General features: G+C 48.4%; 1 protein-coding gene across 1 annotated transcript; it reads right to left on the bottom strand.

The window, feature by feature from the left end:
* Positions 1-9,163: 9,163 nt before the first annotated feature.
* Positions 9,164-14,433, bottom strand: LOC105702705. The gene is made up of 3 exons (XM_012430473.1): positions 14,184-14,433; positions 9,733-12,446; positions 9,164-9,646 (listed from the first exon to the last, which is right to left on the bottom strand). Exons 1-3 carry the CDS (start codon positions 14,431-14,433, stop codon positions 9,164-9,166), a joined length of 3,447 nt encoding a protein of 1,148 aa, XP_012285896.1.
* Positions 14,434-14,559: the final 126 nt, after the last annotated feature.

Raw genomic sequence — 14,559 nt, 5'->3', positions numbered from 1 at the left:
TATTATTCTTGAAAATTTCATATTGGATTTATCCTTAACCCTTTCACCTATAACTACGAGTCTGACTCGTGGCAAAGTCGCGCAATTGGCATATATCGTATAGGCTAAGGGGTTAAATTCTACTCTTGGATTTTGACATGAAATTGTACTCCTAAAATTTATTCTCGAGTTTTTATATTGTTTTATTGTTAAACTTATCCTTGAATCCTGGTTCTAAATTGTGGTCTGAACTTTGATATTGCATTGAGATTGCACACGTAATAAGACATGGAGGATACCAGTCTTCGATTTTGTTAAGGTAGGTTTGCAATCTTGAATTCTGGCATTTGTAATTTTATTGTGTATTTTGTTCTTGCAATTTCCATGTTCATGCATTATTTGGATTGTATTTACTGAAATCGACCCCATATAATTCAGGAACCATTTGATTGTATTTGTAAGTTGAATTTAAATTATTGTCTAGTAATACAATTTTTGTTGTTAAATCCCTAGTTTTTATTATTTCCACCCTTGACCCTCTGTGCGCCCCAGTCCCTGGCTCTACGATTTAATTCGTGGCCAAAAAGGGGGTTTTGATCCGTAACAGGTAAGCTGATCTGAGTGCGGATCAAGAATTTGTTACACTTTGACGTAACAATATCATAACGAGTCTTTGCCGGCCTGAACCACTCTCTCACTCTAAGATCAAATTTCCTTTTGTCGACGTTATGACATCGTCATAAAAGTGATCCTGTAATAAGGAAGGACTTGTATGATATAACATGATAATAGATATGTGTTTTGTTTAATTATTGCTTTATGAAATTTCATAACTAAAAGAACGACGCATACGAAACACCAAATTTAAGAACTCCAGTTCGTTGAGTTTCAGTTTTTCCTTACGTCCTTCCCAGGAATATTGCATTGCGAAGTGATTACTAAACGTTTGAATTAGAATTCTTTTCACATTATCGTCAAGCTCTGTTCCACCAATGGCATCGAAATACTGCGTCTGTTAAGATCGTATTACAATTACGTTTAAAAATATGCATTTCACATTGTACAATTATTTTGCCTACAAACTAACCCAGTTTAATCACTGTTAAAAAGTTACATAATAGCTAAAAGTATTAATTGATCCATCTTCCCTGGATTATTTTTCAATTCATCTTCTAATATTCTCAACTGCTGAGGTATTTCCAAAGGGAATGCACTATCTAACTGTACAATGACTTCCAAATCAACTTAGTGCTCTTCTGATTGAAGTGTTGGTTCTTTTGAATTTTCTGTAGAACTCCACATATGCATTGTATGTCAATTTTTATATGTTTGAGGTCCCTTTCTATAGTGGATAAATGTTCTGAAATTACAAAATACTTGTAGATTTCTATATTTTTAATAAATTTTATGATTATAATACAGTAACAAACCTGCTAACTAATTCACATATGCCATATGTTCAAATATCTGACTATCTGCAACATTTTAGGAATCAAGGATTTATTATGCTTGTTTATAAATAATATAAGGTAAACTATGCTAGGGTTCTCACTTTTTGAGGTTTCCTCTTGATCGTCGATCACCTCCTCAGCTGTACATAGATTTATTAGTAACTACAATTTATTAGTACTACAAATACAAAAGCGACACTAAAATTCAATTGATGCAAACATTAATATAAAGTTTAAATACAACTAATGGATACTATTATTTACTTGTGTCTGTTTGGGAAGAGGTTGCAACATCTCTCAGCTGAGTACCTGTAGATTTATTTGTCATTATTTTCCCATCCTCGGCATCAGTTGTGTTAATATCAGATGTACCTTCAAATATTGATAGTTTTGAAACTGCTTCTTCGTAAATGCCTGCATGTAACATACAATTACTTCTTAAATGAATTTTAACATCATGAGTTAATTTTATGAATAATGGTAATTTGAAAAATATATGTTCATGGATATTTGCAGAAATTATAATACATACTATAATTCCCAAAATTTCTTATAATTTTGTATGATTTCCAAGTGGGCGTTGGTTCTGCTCTTGAAATAATAGCTTTCTGTAACTTTTTATCAGATTTAGTGGTTGGGTACAATGATGTTTCACCTTCACGAACCAATTAGGTGGTATAACTCCTAATTCATCAGCAAACTGTGCAACCCAAAAGCGTGTATTCGAATTCATTTTCAAAGCTTTATTACCGGAAAAGAAATGAAACAAATGCAATTAGGGCCGGTTGCACCAATATTCGAGTTAAAATCCTTAATCAAGATTTGCAAGATAGACTATTTTAGTATAATAAACACAGATACATGGTTTTCGATTCTTTTACTGTGAAATAAAAATAATAGCTAAACGGTCTGCAAGCATTTAAGCATTTTGTAGGAACCAAAACAAATTAGTAGAGAATATTAAGAATATGTAGGGAGAGTCATGTCGCGTAAACTTTCGTAAAATAAACTAGATTCCCTCGTACACGTAACCAAGCATCGCAATACAATTTTCGTTATCCGCGAACCGATCCATTCGAAGCCGGCTCGACACGTCAATTTGGGAGAGATTTGGGGCGAATGGACCTTCGTGGAGAAGTCTGTTCAAGTTTTCCCACTTGAGAAATAATGTTTCTCCGTTTAGGAGAAGGATCTGTACTTATCTCTTGGTTCTTTGGATTTCCCGCACCGTTCCGGGTCCCAAAGAGGCAATTGATAAAGAACCTAACCATGCCGGAGTTCACAGGTCCTCCTGGCTCGTGGACGCACCTATGCCCTCCTTCCGATGCCTCCGCACTTGGTCCGCTTTTTTTTGGGCTTCCTCCTAGGCCGAGGTCTCCTTTTCGTGATCCCGGACTCCCTATCTGACTCTCGGCCTTCTTCCTTATCCCAAAAACCCCTTTCCACTTTTCCCCTTCTCCACGCGGGCCCTTTCATAAACGGCACCGACTCGCTGCGCTCTCGCACGATACTTGTAACTCTTACAATATTATGTGTAAGTATCTATACAGACCCTAAACTTTGCATCAAAAACCAATTTTCATGTTATGCACAAATGCTAAGTAAAAGATTTGTAGGCCCCCGTTTAACTATTTGAACGTTTAAAGATTTAAATAAAAAATATTTTTACCATATAATCATATAAAGAGGAATCTTTTTTCAACAGCTCTTCCAAATGGTTGAACTCTTGAATGTTTTTCAGTGGGAAGTTCGGACAATTATCTGATAGAACAAGACGATTCGTATTTATATTTCTATTTTGTTGAACTATGTCATGTAACAATAGAGTTTACTGATTCACATCTTCCGTCAGTTTTGACAGCGAGTATAGCACTGTACTTTGAAATTCTGAAAAAATTGAATGAAACTTTAGAAAAATGAAATTACATTGTGGGCGTGATACTGTTACGAGGCTACCCGTTTTTCCTCGAAATAGAGAGGCGCGCATTCTATTAACTATGAGTCAGTTCCGTAAGATAAATATCGAATCCAAGCAACGACAGTATCGTCAGATTAAACCGAAAAAATAACAACGAGTGGAACAATCATCGAGGAATGTTTTGGCTTATTCGCACGCGCTCCGCATCGAACTGCACTTCGGACCAAAACACGGACCTACTCTTCCGTCAACATAGTGACTACCTCAGCACTTCCGATCCAACTTCCAACAATAAAATCCAGAAACAAAGAAACCGGACCCTGTTCTCATGGGCATCTCAAGGATAAGATCTCGTATAAAAGCAGTATAGTAGCAGTATGGCAGTCGTATAGAAGAGTTCAAGACAGCGTACAAAGCAGTCTCAGGAACGAGGCTGGAGCTCGGAAGAGCTGACCGTACCGTAGTAACAGTTGTGCGTTTCGGTACTCCGACATCCACGAGCCAACAGTGAGAAGAACGACGGCGCTGCGAATTCCGGACCAGCGGGCGAATCTTAGGAAGCTCCAACCCTAGGGCACGCCCCGGTTTGAAGGCGTTCACGTGCATCGCAACCGGCAGGACGTAGAAGAGACGTCACCGGAAGTAAAAGCCTCTGCGAAGCCAAGGTACAGGTCCTCTTCGAAGAGTTCCACTCTTCCATTCTTGCACTCTTTTACTCTTTTATCACTCTATATCGAACCCTATTCCAAATTACTAACTCGCAACAGAATTCGGTATCTACCTCCCGGTAACAACTATCAAATTGTAACTCCTCAAGTATGAATCGCAACTCATTAGCCGCCCTTGCTGCAAAGAATTCCGCGTCAGCATTCCGCAATTGATACGCGGACGTATCTCGATTACACTTCCGCGAGGCGCTAGCGCGCGGCCTACAACGTCCTTGTCTCGACTCGCGACGATCTGCTTAGCGCAGCACATATTTGTACACCTTACCCCCATGGACATTGTACCCCTTATATCATAAATTGAACTGCTTAATTCAATGCAACATAACGACTTGGTTCTCACGAAACCTTAAAACCCTCCTGTGTCCTTATTGCAACTTTCCAACACTCTTTGAGGACCAAAAAACCTATCGATCCCACCAAAGAGGTTGACCTAGCCGCTCGGGTTATCCTCTCCATATCTCTCAAATAATATACTGGTTACGTGTGCGTACGAGTTAATATCTCTACAAACAGTATACCGCTCTGAGGAATCTGCAAAATTCCCCCGGCCTCGCTAGCCACTCGGCCGCCACGTAACAATATAGTTACATACATATAAATAACAGCAGGTATAACTTTACTGTAACTGTACAATGTTTGAAAAATATTTTTATCCTACTAATGAAATAAAAAATGTTTTTTGTTAATTTGTAACGATAGAACTCGAGGGCGTGAGTTAGGTGGCAACCTCGCGCACCGCGGTCCACGTTCGGGTCTCTTCCCGCGACAGTGGTCCGCTCGAAGCGTTTGAGTATCCGAGGGGTAATGCCTGGGTGGAGTAAGATATTCTTAGGTTTTGGTAACAATAATAAAGTTTATTGGATGTACATCGGTTGCCGGTCGGCGTCAGTTGCTTCAGGTCTGAAAGTAAAACGTTGGGAGCAGACCGGATACGAACGGGATCGTACTTAATACTAATTGTTTACAATATGAATTATATGTTAGTTGCGGTACTAATTCTAACCCTATTGTTCGACCTCCCGGGTCGGAGAGGTGACACGGTATACAAGCTCGGCTCGTATCGCCTCTTGTCGGATTTATCTTCGGAGATGCGAATTCGCGCCTATAGTGATTCGAGGTCTCGTCCTGCGAATCGGGTTTGAGAGTTTAGGCGGGTATCCTCACTTCCTACGACACTGACTTGCTCTATTTTCCCGGGCCTCTTATAGTGCCCGGGAGGCTCGCGCGTTTGCGAGAGAGCGCGGGCCGTGGGTTGTCGCGCTTGCGTGTGGTTCGGCTTCGGGCGCCCTGGTCCGAGGCACACGGCTCGTTACAAATTCTTATAACAAACTATTTAAAAATTCCATTTTACATTTTTAGTAACATTTATATTGTCAAAAAACAACGCAGCTTGATTTTATCAAACAGAGTATTGTTCAAATTTTAGGAAATGGAATTTTTAAACTTTGTTTCGAGTCGATCATTTAGTGTTTTTCCAGTAAGGGTAAATAGAATGATTATTCATTATTTAAAAATATATGTAATATACTGTGACGTGGTATATTTTTGTCACTCCACGGCGATCACAACTTTCGGCCGACATCTTTTTTTTTTTCATTCTTTAGTTGCAGGGTCCGAGGTCCGACGGTCACCGACCCTTTTTTTTCTTTTACGAGGATAAAATCCCTGACGGACACCCCCGCCCCCGAGGGAGGGGCGGGGGTAGTGTGGGGCTTGCACCCACTAAAAACTCCTCGGTGGCCACCTTCGGCGCATTAGGGGGGGCTGCGGGATCGATTGCGCAACCGCGGCCCCCCCGCGCCCCGCCCGGAATCCGGGCTCGTCTCGGGGGGGACGGTCACCGACGCGGGGGAGAGGGAAAGCATGTCTAATTAATAACCAAATTAAGCTTAATATTTTGTTGCAACCTAATTTAGCGATCCACGGGAACTCTTCCCAATTTCCTGTAAGGGGTCATCCATTCGTTTTTTGAGTTCCCGGGCGTGCTCTCGAGCACTCGCAGATATTCGGGATGAATATTTGGCGAGGTGACTGAGAGCTCGCCAAATTTCTCTATCGCGTAGCGAGGCTCCGGTCGCTAGGCCGGAGCGTCAACATCGGCGACCTCTCGGAGGTCGCGCTCGCGCGCGCGATACCGCTCGCCGCCCCGACCGGGAAGAAAGAAGCCGTCGAGGAAGCCTCGGCGGCCAAGAGCATCAGGACCGAGCTCATCAGCCGCGGTGCCACGGCCCGTTCGTCGGATCCACCCGGGGGGCAAGTCGGCCCTGCTACACCCCTTGGTGGCCTTGCCTGCGGGGGCGGGCCGCAGACGGGCCCTGGAGCACGGGTGCGGCCACCCGCAGGGGCTGCAAGACTACCCGGCCAGGAGCCGGACCAGGAAGCAGGAGCTCTAGTGACCCTGGCTGCCACCGACGAGGCGAGGCGTGGATGCTACGTCCTCGCCAGATTACCCGGGACTTACCCAAGGGTCCGTCCCCGGGTGAGCCAGGATCCCCCGGGGACTTACCCAAGGGTCCGTCCCCGGGTGAGCCAGGATCCCCCGGAGGGAAAAACATCGGGGGCCCAGAAGATCAGGGCCCGCCGGGACCCGACGGACCACCGCTCGGCACGGCCGTGGCATCGCCGGCGGCTTGACGTGCGCCAGGCGCGCAACGCCGTTGCCCAGCAACTGCGCACGGGGATCGCGCCGCCGCAACCCCCTGCCCTAGGAATCGGGCCGGCGCACGCCGATTCCGCCGAAAATCTGGTGCTAAGGGGCATCTCAGCCAATCAACGGCACCGATTGGAATTGGGACTGGTCAGCCGAAACCCTGTATAGGACAGCGCCTAGAGATCCCCGACCTTCTCTGCCTACGATCGTCGGACCGAGCGGACCTGCGCTAAATAGTTCTCTGCAACTCTCTCATTGTCTCCAGTGTTTGAAGACCCGAAGACCTTCCCGGCTCGTCGAGGGACTCAGCCGAGGGGCCGGCGAGCGGCGGTGAATTTTCTAGTAAAGTAAGTGCCACGTGCTCACTCGAGGACCCCCTTTTCGTTTTCTTTGTCTCTGTTCGAGCTTCTTGCGAACGCGAAAGACAAAAAGAGCGGTGCCAGGTACGAAGTGCGTAACAAATCTGATACGTTTATTAATATGTAAACTATTTAACAATTCAAGCGAGTTAACAATGAAATCACGAAGTGAATATGACTGAACGAATATTAATGCCTAGTTGAGCGGGCCACTAGCATGAGTGGACTTAGAGAAGTTGAGCGCGTAGAACCGGAGAGTCGTTGATCTCGCGGGAGATGTTTTTTATCTGAGGAACCTCGCAGAGCGGTTCGAATTCGGACCTTCGGGATGCAAGAATCGGGGGAGGAGTCGTTTAGGAACGTCGTCGAGGATAGGTTGAGATAAAGTTAAGATGCATTTGCAACGAGCACTGATTGGCTGCAGGATCGTGAGAAAGGGAAAAGTTTATGCATTTTGAGTCGTAGGTGGGGAAAACAAAAAATGGGCTAAAGGACGAGGAGTTCTGGGAAAGGACCAGCTCAAGGGCTACAGGACCACGGTGATAGAAGAGTACTTGATGGTTCGAGACCATGTTTTGGAATTTGAGGTTTTAAGTTATGGGCCTCAAGAGTGAGACTTACATGAAGCGTAGAAAGCGAAGAGAGTTGCGGATACGGAGAACTATGTGAGCAATGATAGAAAGCAGGCATGGACTAGAGGAAGAGAACACCCAGGTCGCTGGGAAAGAATGCCCTACCCCGGGGGTTCGAGAGTCGCCTTTTACCCTTAACGGACTGCCAGGCGCCAGGATGTCCGACGAGTGGTCTGGTCCGCTCGAGTATCGCTATGATTTGATATAATATTAACAATCGGTAATTGGACTTTGCGTTTTAGCGTGAACAGTCTCCTTCTGTGAAAAGTATTAGAGTCGCCGCGTAAATTCGCGAAGTCGTAGGGCCCGGATCGTGTCGCGCCGGTGAGCGGAAGCGTACCGCGTAGTCGGTCATCGTGAGTCTCACGCGGGAGATCTTCCGGTTTGCTCCGAGTGGAGTCACCGATTAAATTCGCGAAGTCGTAGGGCCCGGATCGTGTCGCGCCAGTGAGCGGAAACGCGCCCCTTTTGAATATTTCGCGCTAAATTACTTTTACCGGTGATACACTGAGAAAACTATTAATTTTCCAAAGATATCTGATTTTCCACTAATTTTCTATTTCGCGCTTTAATTATCTCTCGCCTAATTGTCTCGCGAGGATTACCTTTCTACTTTAATTGTCTCTTGGGCGGCCTTCCGCCGAACCCTATTTTCTTGTCACATTTCTGTTCTCTCCGTTCATTTTGTTAATCTAATTGTTTTTTATTTCTTTTATTGTTAGAATAAATTTGTCAAAAATTGGTACCAGATTGGAATCGGTTTTTCTTTTGAGTAGGAGTGGCTGGATTCCCCTGTTTTCCTTAAGCCTATGATAAATTCCCCAAATTTGTTGAGTCCGCCCCTTTGTCCCCGCATCTTGATCTTACCCTCGCCCTCTCCGAACTTTGGCGCGTGCGCGCTCTGAGCTAGTCGGCCGCGCCGCGACGATCGTCGAGAGTTGAGAGTTTGCCGTTGAGTGTTTTTGGCGTCCGGGGAGGCGTGGCGCCCAAGTTAGTGTTTCGTTCCCGAAACGGGGAAAAATCATTTTGAGTGGCTCGAACGGATCCGCCTAGACGATCGGGCGAAGGTGACGAGCAATCGTCCGGGCGCTGCGGGCCCGGAATTAGTGACCCCCGAACTTAGTCTCTCTCTCTCTCTCTCCCCCTCTCTCCCCCCTCTCNCGAGTCTCGCTATGATTTGATATAATATTAACAATCGGTAATTGGACTTTGCGTTTTAGCGTGAACATGCCGCCCGCCTCGTCCGGACGGACGAAATAACTGCGTATTGGCACGCGTTGAGTTGAATAACAAACTTCAGTTAGTTCTAATAGAAGAAATTAGAAGTCGAAAAGAGAACTGCGAACTTGAGTACAACCTTAATTGTAGAGAGCGCGCTTAATGTCTGACTTACGAGCTAATCACCAGCTGCCGCCCGCCGTGCGAAGGTGCCCGGTTGGCGATAGCTTAAGCTGCTGATGTGGCATCGCTGGCGGTCGCTGGACTGGGTTCCAGCGGAAGTGGACAGACCTTAGCGATCGGTCGTCGCAGGGTTGTGGTGGCTGTCTGTAGCGTGACCACGCGGACGAGTCCGTCTGCGCCAGGATGAGTGGCGATGATACGTGCTAATGCCCATCGTGTTGGAGGAAGGCGCTCGTCCTTGATGAGCGCGAGCATGCCTTCGTGCAGATTGGGAGCGATGGATGTCCACTTATACCGTTGTTGAAGGTTATGCAGATACTCCGTGGACCATCGCTGCCAAAAATCCTCGTGCATGCGTTGAGTTAACTGCCATTTTGACAGTCGATTCTCTGAGATCTCGGTGAGGCCGGGCTCCGGAATGGTGGTCATTGCTGAGCCGATTAGAAAGTGCCCAGGAGTTAGGGCAGCCAGGTCGTTCGGATCGCTGCTCAACGGTGATAGAGGCCTCGAGTTGAGGCAAGCTTCGACCTGTGTGAGAACGGTGGTTAGTTCTTCGAATGTGAGCGTGCGCTCCCCGATTACCCGTTTCAAATGAAACTTCGTTGATTTTACACCCGCTTCCCACAGTCCCCCGAAATGGGGGGACGCTGGGGGGATGAAAGTCCAGTGTGTTCCCTCGTTGGCCAGATGTTTCGCGAGATCCTTCCAATAGTTGTTTGATGCTGTGAACATCGATCGAAGTTCCGCATCAGCTCCTTTAAAATTTGTCCCGTTGTCACTGAGGAGCTCGGAACAGATGCCCGTCGGTATGTAAATCTCTTGAAGGCTGCGATGAATGCCTGGGAGGTGTAATCACTGACCACCTCGATGTGGATGGCCTTGGTGACCAGGCAAATGAATAGGGCAATATAACCCTTGTATGTTTTCTGCCCGCGCCCTTTGGCGAGCCTCAGGTTGATTGGGCCAGCGTAGTCGACTCCAGCTCGAAGAAATGGCCTTGCTGGGACGACACGAGATTTGGGCAGATCGCCCGTGAGTTGTGAGCTGGGTTGAGCCCTTGCACGGAAGCAGGTGATGCATCTGTGCAGGTGATGTCTTACTGCACTGCGACCGCCGAGAATCCAGTACTTCCTGAGGAGATGGCTGAGGGTTAGCTGAGTTCCTCCGTAGAGGGTATCTAAGTGAGCCTTGGAGATTAGTAATGAGACCAGCGGCGATTTCTTCGGTATAATCGCTGGATGCTGCTCTTCATACGCGAGCGGTGCGTTGCGTAGGCGTCCTCCGACGCGCAAGGTCCTGGTTGCATCGAGAAATGGGTGAAGCGTCAACAGTGAACTGCGGCGAGGCAGGGGTTGTCCCTGCTGAAGAGCCTGGATTTCTTCGCCGAAGTGTCTCTGCTGTTCTCGTTGCAGCCAAAATAAGCGAGCCTCAGCCAGCTCTGCTGTTGTAAGGTGATGAATTCTTCGTTCGGGAGCAGGCTGTCTCACGTTGTAGACGAACCTGCGACAGTATGCGGTGACGCGAATTAATTTTCTCAAATCTGAATACCTGAGTATCAGGTCCCAGGGGTGAGTGGTTTGAGTCAGGTGTGTCCGGATCGGTCGTTCTTCCTGTTGAGCGTCTTCGGCTGAGGATGGTTCTTCTCGAGGCCAGCTCGACGAGGGTTGGCGGAGCCATTGTGGTCCATTCCACCACAGAGAAAAGTCTTGTAATTCTTGGGGCTGCAGGCCTCGGGACGCGCAGTCTGCTGGATTCTGAGCAGAAGGCACGTGCTTCCAGGTGATCTGCGGAAGACTCCCTTGTATTTCGGAGACTCGGTTCCCGACGAAACACGTCCATCTCGATGGATGTCCCTTCAGCCATGCGAGCACGACCTTCGAGTCGGTCCAGGCGTACATGGGTATTTCCTCGCGGTTCAATGCGGCGCGCACGGATCGCACGAGCCGAGTTAGTAGAAACGCTGCCGATAACTCCAATCTGGGGATGCTCAGCTGTTTTAACGGCGCCACCTTCGTCTTTGCTGTGAGAAGGGTGATCTGGACATCCTTAGGTCCTCCGGTCCGGAGGTAAACGGCGGCAGCGTAGGCGTGCATGGACGCGTCGCAGAAGCCGTGGATCTCGCTTGTCTCGGAAGGTTGACCTTTTCCGGTCCACCGGGGGATGGAGATGCGTTCGATGGCTGGAAGCTGTTTCTCATATCGAACCCATTCTGTCTCGACGCTCGATGGTAAGGATTGATCCCAGTCGACCTGAGCAAGCCATAATCTTTGAATTAGAATTTTAGCTGTAATAATGACCGGTGCAAGCCAACCGAGCGGATCAAACAGCCGAGCTATTGCGGATAAAATGCTGCGTTTTGTTGGCTGGTGGTTGGCTCTTGCTGCAAGCAAGCTGATTTTAAATTGAAATGCATCACTTGATGGATTCCAAAAAAGCCCTAACGTTTTCACTTGCTCATCTGCTGCCAGTGAGATGAGGGATGACGACAGTCGGAGCTCGACGGGCACCTGCTCGAGGAGCTGCGGGTGGTTTGCTACCCACTTGCGCAGCAGAAAACCTCCAGTCACCAGGAGGTCTATCAGCTGTTTTTGGATGGCTAGCGCAGTGTCCAGGTCATCGGCCCCGGTGAGGACGTCATCAACGTAAAAATCCTTTTCGAGGGCCTCGGCTCCCAGCGGGAAGTTGGACCTTTCGTCCTCCGCTAATTGGCGGAGGTTCCGGAGCGCGAGGTATGGCGCGCAGGCAGTGCCATATGTCACCGTGAGGAGTCGGAAGCTGGTGATGGGTTCGTGTGCCGATTTTCGCCATAAGATTCGCTGCAGGTCTGCGTCGTCCGGGTGTATGCGAATCTGCCGGTACATTTTTTCAATGTCCGCAGTGCACACGAAGCGATGCGTGCGCCACTTCGTAATGAGGGCGCTGAGATCTCGTTGCAGTACTGGCCCTGTGTGCAGACAATCATTTAACGATTTTCCGGAGACAACCTTATGCGAAGCATTGAATACGACTCGTAATTTCGTGGTGACACTGGCTTCGCGGATAACCGCGTGGTGCGGCATGTAGTAGAAATTTGCCGGCGAGCTGTCGTTCGCTGCCTCCATGTGCCGAAGATTCGCATACTCGTCCATGAAGGCGGAGTATGCGTTTGCGACTTGTGGCGATTTCGCAAGTCGGCGTTCTAATTGCTGCAACTGTTGCTGGGCCGTCCTCTCAGAGCTGCGAAGATCCGGCAGAGGCGTGGTCTTCATCGGCAGCCGCACGATGTAGCGTCCTTTATCGTCGCGTCGATGCGTCTCCTGGAAATGACGCTCGCACTCTTCCTCGTCAGCTGAGAGAATGTGGGTATCTGGAACTTCTTCTAACTCCCAGAATTTTTTTATTAATGAGCCAAGATCGGATGTGCCGTGCATGTGGAGCGAAGTAATTGGCGAGACAGGCTTAATCGGCGTTGTCGCAGGGCCGCAGGATAGCGGTCCGGAAAGGATCCAGCCGAGCGCGGTCCTTTGAGCAATGGGAGCTCCTGGGGCCCCATGGCGCACTCCGTCGCGCAGCAGGGGTCCGTACAAATCCGCTCCAAGGATGAATTCAATTTTGGTAGCCGCCGAATATGACGGATCGGCTAGGGTCAAGTCGGCGAGATGTGGCCACTCTCGACGAGCTACGTGCTGCGGTGGCCGTGCGCCCGTTAATTGTGGCATCACGAGTGCGCGGACTTCGACGCCGAAATCGGGCTCGTGTGTGGATCGGAGTCGGAGTTGAGCGGTCGATTTGGCGGTTCCAGCAAGGGATGATCCAAGTCCGAAGATCGGGACTTCGATCTTTGAGCGTTTTAGTTTTAATAATTGAGCAGCGGATTCCGAAATGAAGCTAGCTTCGGATCCTTGATCTAACAACGCTCGAACGCGAATGCACCTTCCGGACGGTGCTTGGAGTATTACCAGAGCTGTTGCAAGAAGCACTGGCGCCTCGCCGTTCTGTTTTCCGGCTAAGTGAGAATTAACAGCGGTGAGTGGCGAGGTAGAGGAGGATGAAGCGAAGGTCGCTGAATTTGGACCGGCCTCGGAGCTTGTCGAGGGACCAGCGTCCGATCGACTTGAATTTGAAGGTCGATGAAGCATCGAATGATGCGCTTTATTGCAAGAAGTGCACCGACGTTCGGATCTACAAGTTTCGCGAGTATGTCCGCGAGATAGGCAGTTCGCGCACAGCTGAAGCTGCGTAACGAGCTGCATGCGTTGCTCCGGAGATCGTTTCTGAAACTCCGGGCATTGACCTAGATAGTGTGCCTCTTGGCAGGAAGGGCAAGAGCGCGGTCGCTTGGTCACCAGATGGGCTCGGGTACCGACGGGACGAGACTTGGGGGCGCCTGGACCGCGTGGGGGTGGCTGTGCGTTTGCCTGAGAGGGTTTCGAGGATTCGAGTGCGCGAATCTGAACGTCTAAGAAACTCACTAATTCCTCGAATTTAGGCGGTGTCAAGGTGTTCCCGAGCGATTTTTCCCAATCCTTTCGGAGCTCGGAATCAAACTTCTTTACGGTCAGGTAAACGCACAGGTCATTCCCTAGAAATTCTTTCCGTCCGAGCAGCTCAATGGAGCGAAGAGTCTTCATTGTGCCATCTCGGAGGGTTTTCAAGTCGGACGCGGATTCGCGTTTGATAGTCGATAAGTTAAGTAAGTGATCTAGATGGTTGCATAACAGAACCCGTTTATTTTCGTATCGAGCTTTCAGCGCGGCCCAAGAACCCTCGTATTGGTCGTCCGTAATTGGTGTGCCGTCGAGAAGCGACAGGGCCTCACCTTCGAGACAGGTGCGAAGGTAATGTAGGCGCTGAACGTTTGATATGGAAGGGTGCTCGTGGATTACTGCCGTGAAAATGTCCCGGAACGACTCCCATTCGGTGTACACGCCGCGGAATTTGGGAAGATTCATCCGCGGGAGGTGGACCGACGGCGTTGTTACCGATAGCGGAGTTGCCGATCGCGGGGCTTGTTGGCGAGAGTCGAGGAGACGGTAGATGCGGTTGAGCAAAGCAGAATAAGTGGAATGGAATCGATCGCGCTGACCTTCTATCACATACGAGCACGACGCGGCTTGTGGATCCTCAAGTACCTTAGCATGGGTGAGCTTGAAGTTATTCCACGTCGAAGTCAGCTCCTCTATCTGCCTTTCCAAGAAAACGGCGGATGGATCCTGCATTCCCTCGATGTCCTTGGCGCAATTGTCCAGGAAAGCAGCGAGATCGTCCTGCTTGGCGATAAGTCGCTGCGTTGTTGCTTTGATGGTGGAGGAGGACTGCTGTTGTTCTTCAGGCATTGTTCTCGATTGATCACTTCACTTCGCACAAACGGTAGAGTCAAATGTCTGCACTTCGCGGATCCGGCTCGAAGGACCAAATAAAAATGTTCGAGCTTCTTGCGAACGCGAAAGACAAAAAGAGCG

The sequence above is a fragment of the Orussus abietinus genome, unplaced genomic scaffold (assembly GCF_000612105.2).
Source record: "Orussus abietinus isolate OABI.00-Male unplaced genomic scaffold, Oabi_2.0 scaffold1019, whole genome shotgun sequence".
In the NCBI taxonomy this organism is placed as follows: Eukaryota; Metazoa; Arthropoda; class Insecta; order Hymenoptera; family Orussidae; genus Orussus; species Orussus abietinus.
The sequence above is the reverse complement of the archived record's forward strand: the minus strand, read 5'-3'. Positions and strand labels throughout refer to the sequence as shown.

Excerpts from the sequence above, each read along its gene's own strand:
- LOC105702705 (XM_012430473.1), bottom strand. The coding sequence starts at position 14,433 with ATGCCTGAAGAACAACAGCAGTCCTCCTCCACCATCAAAGCAACAACG. Across the intron at positions 12,447-14,183 it reads GTGCTCGTATGTGATAGAAG|CTGACGAGGAAGAGTGCGAG; the intron begins GTCAGCGCGATC and ends ACATTCTCTCAG. Across the intron at positions 9,647-9,732 it reads CGGGGGACTGTGGGAAGCGG|GTCGAAGCTTGCCTCAACTC; the intron begins GTGTAAAATCAA and ends GTTCTCACACAG.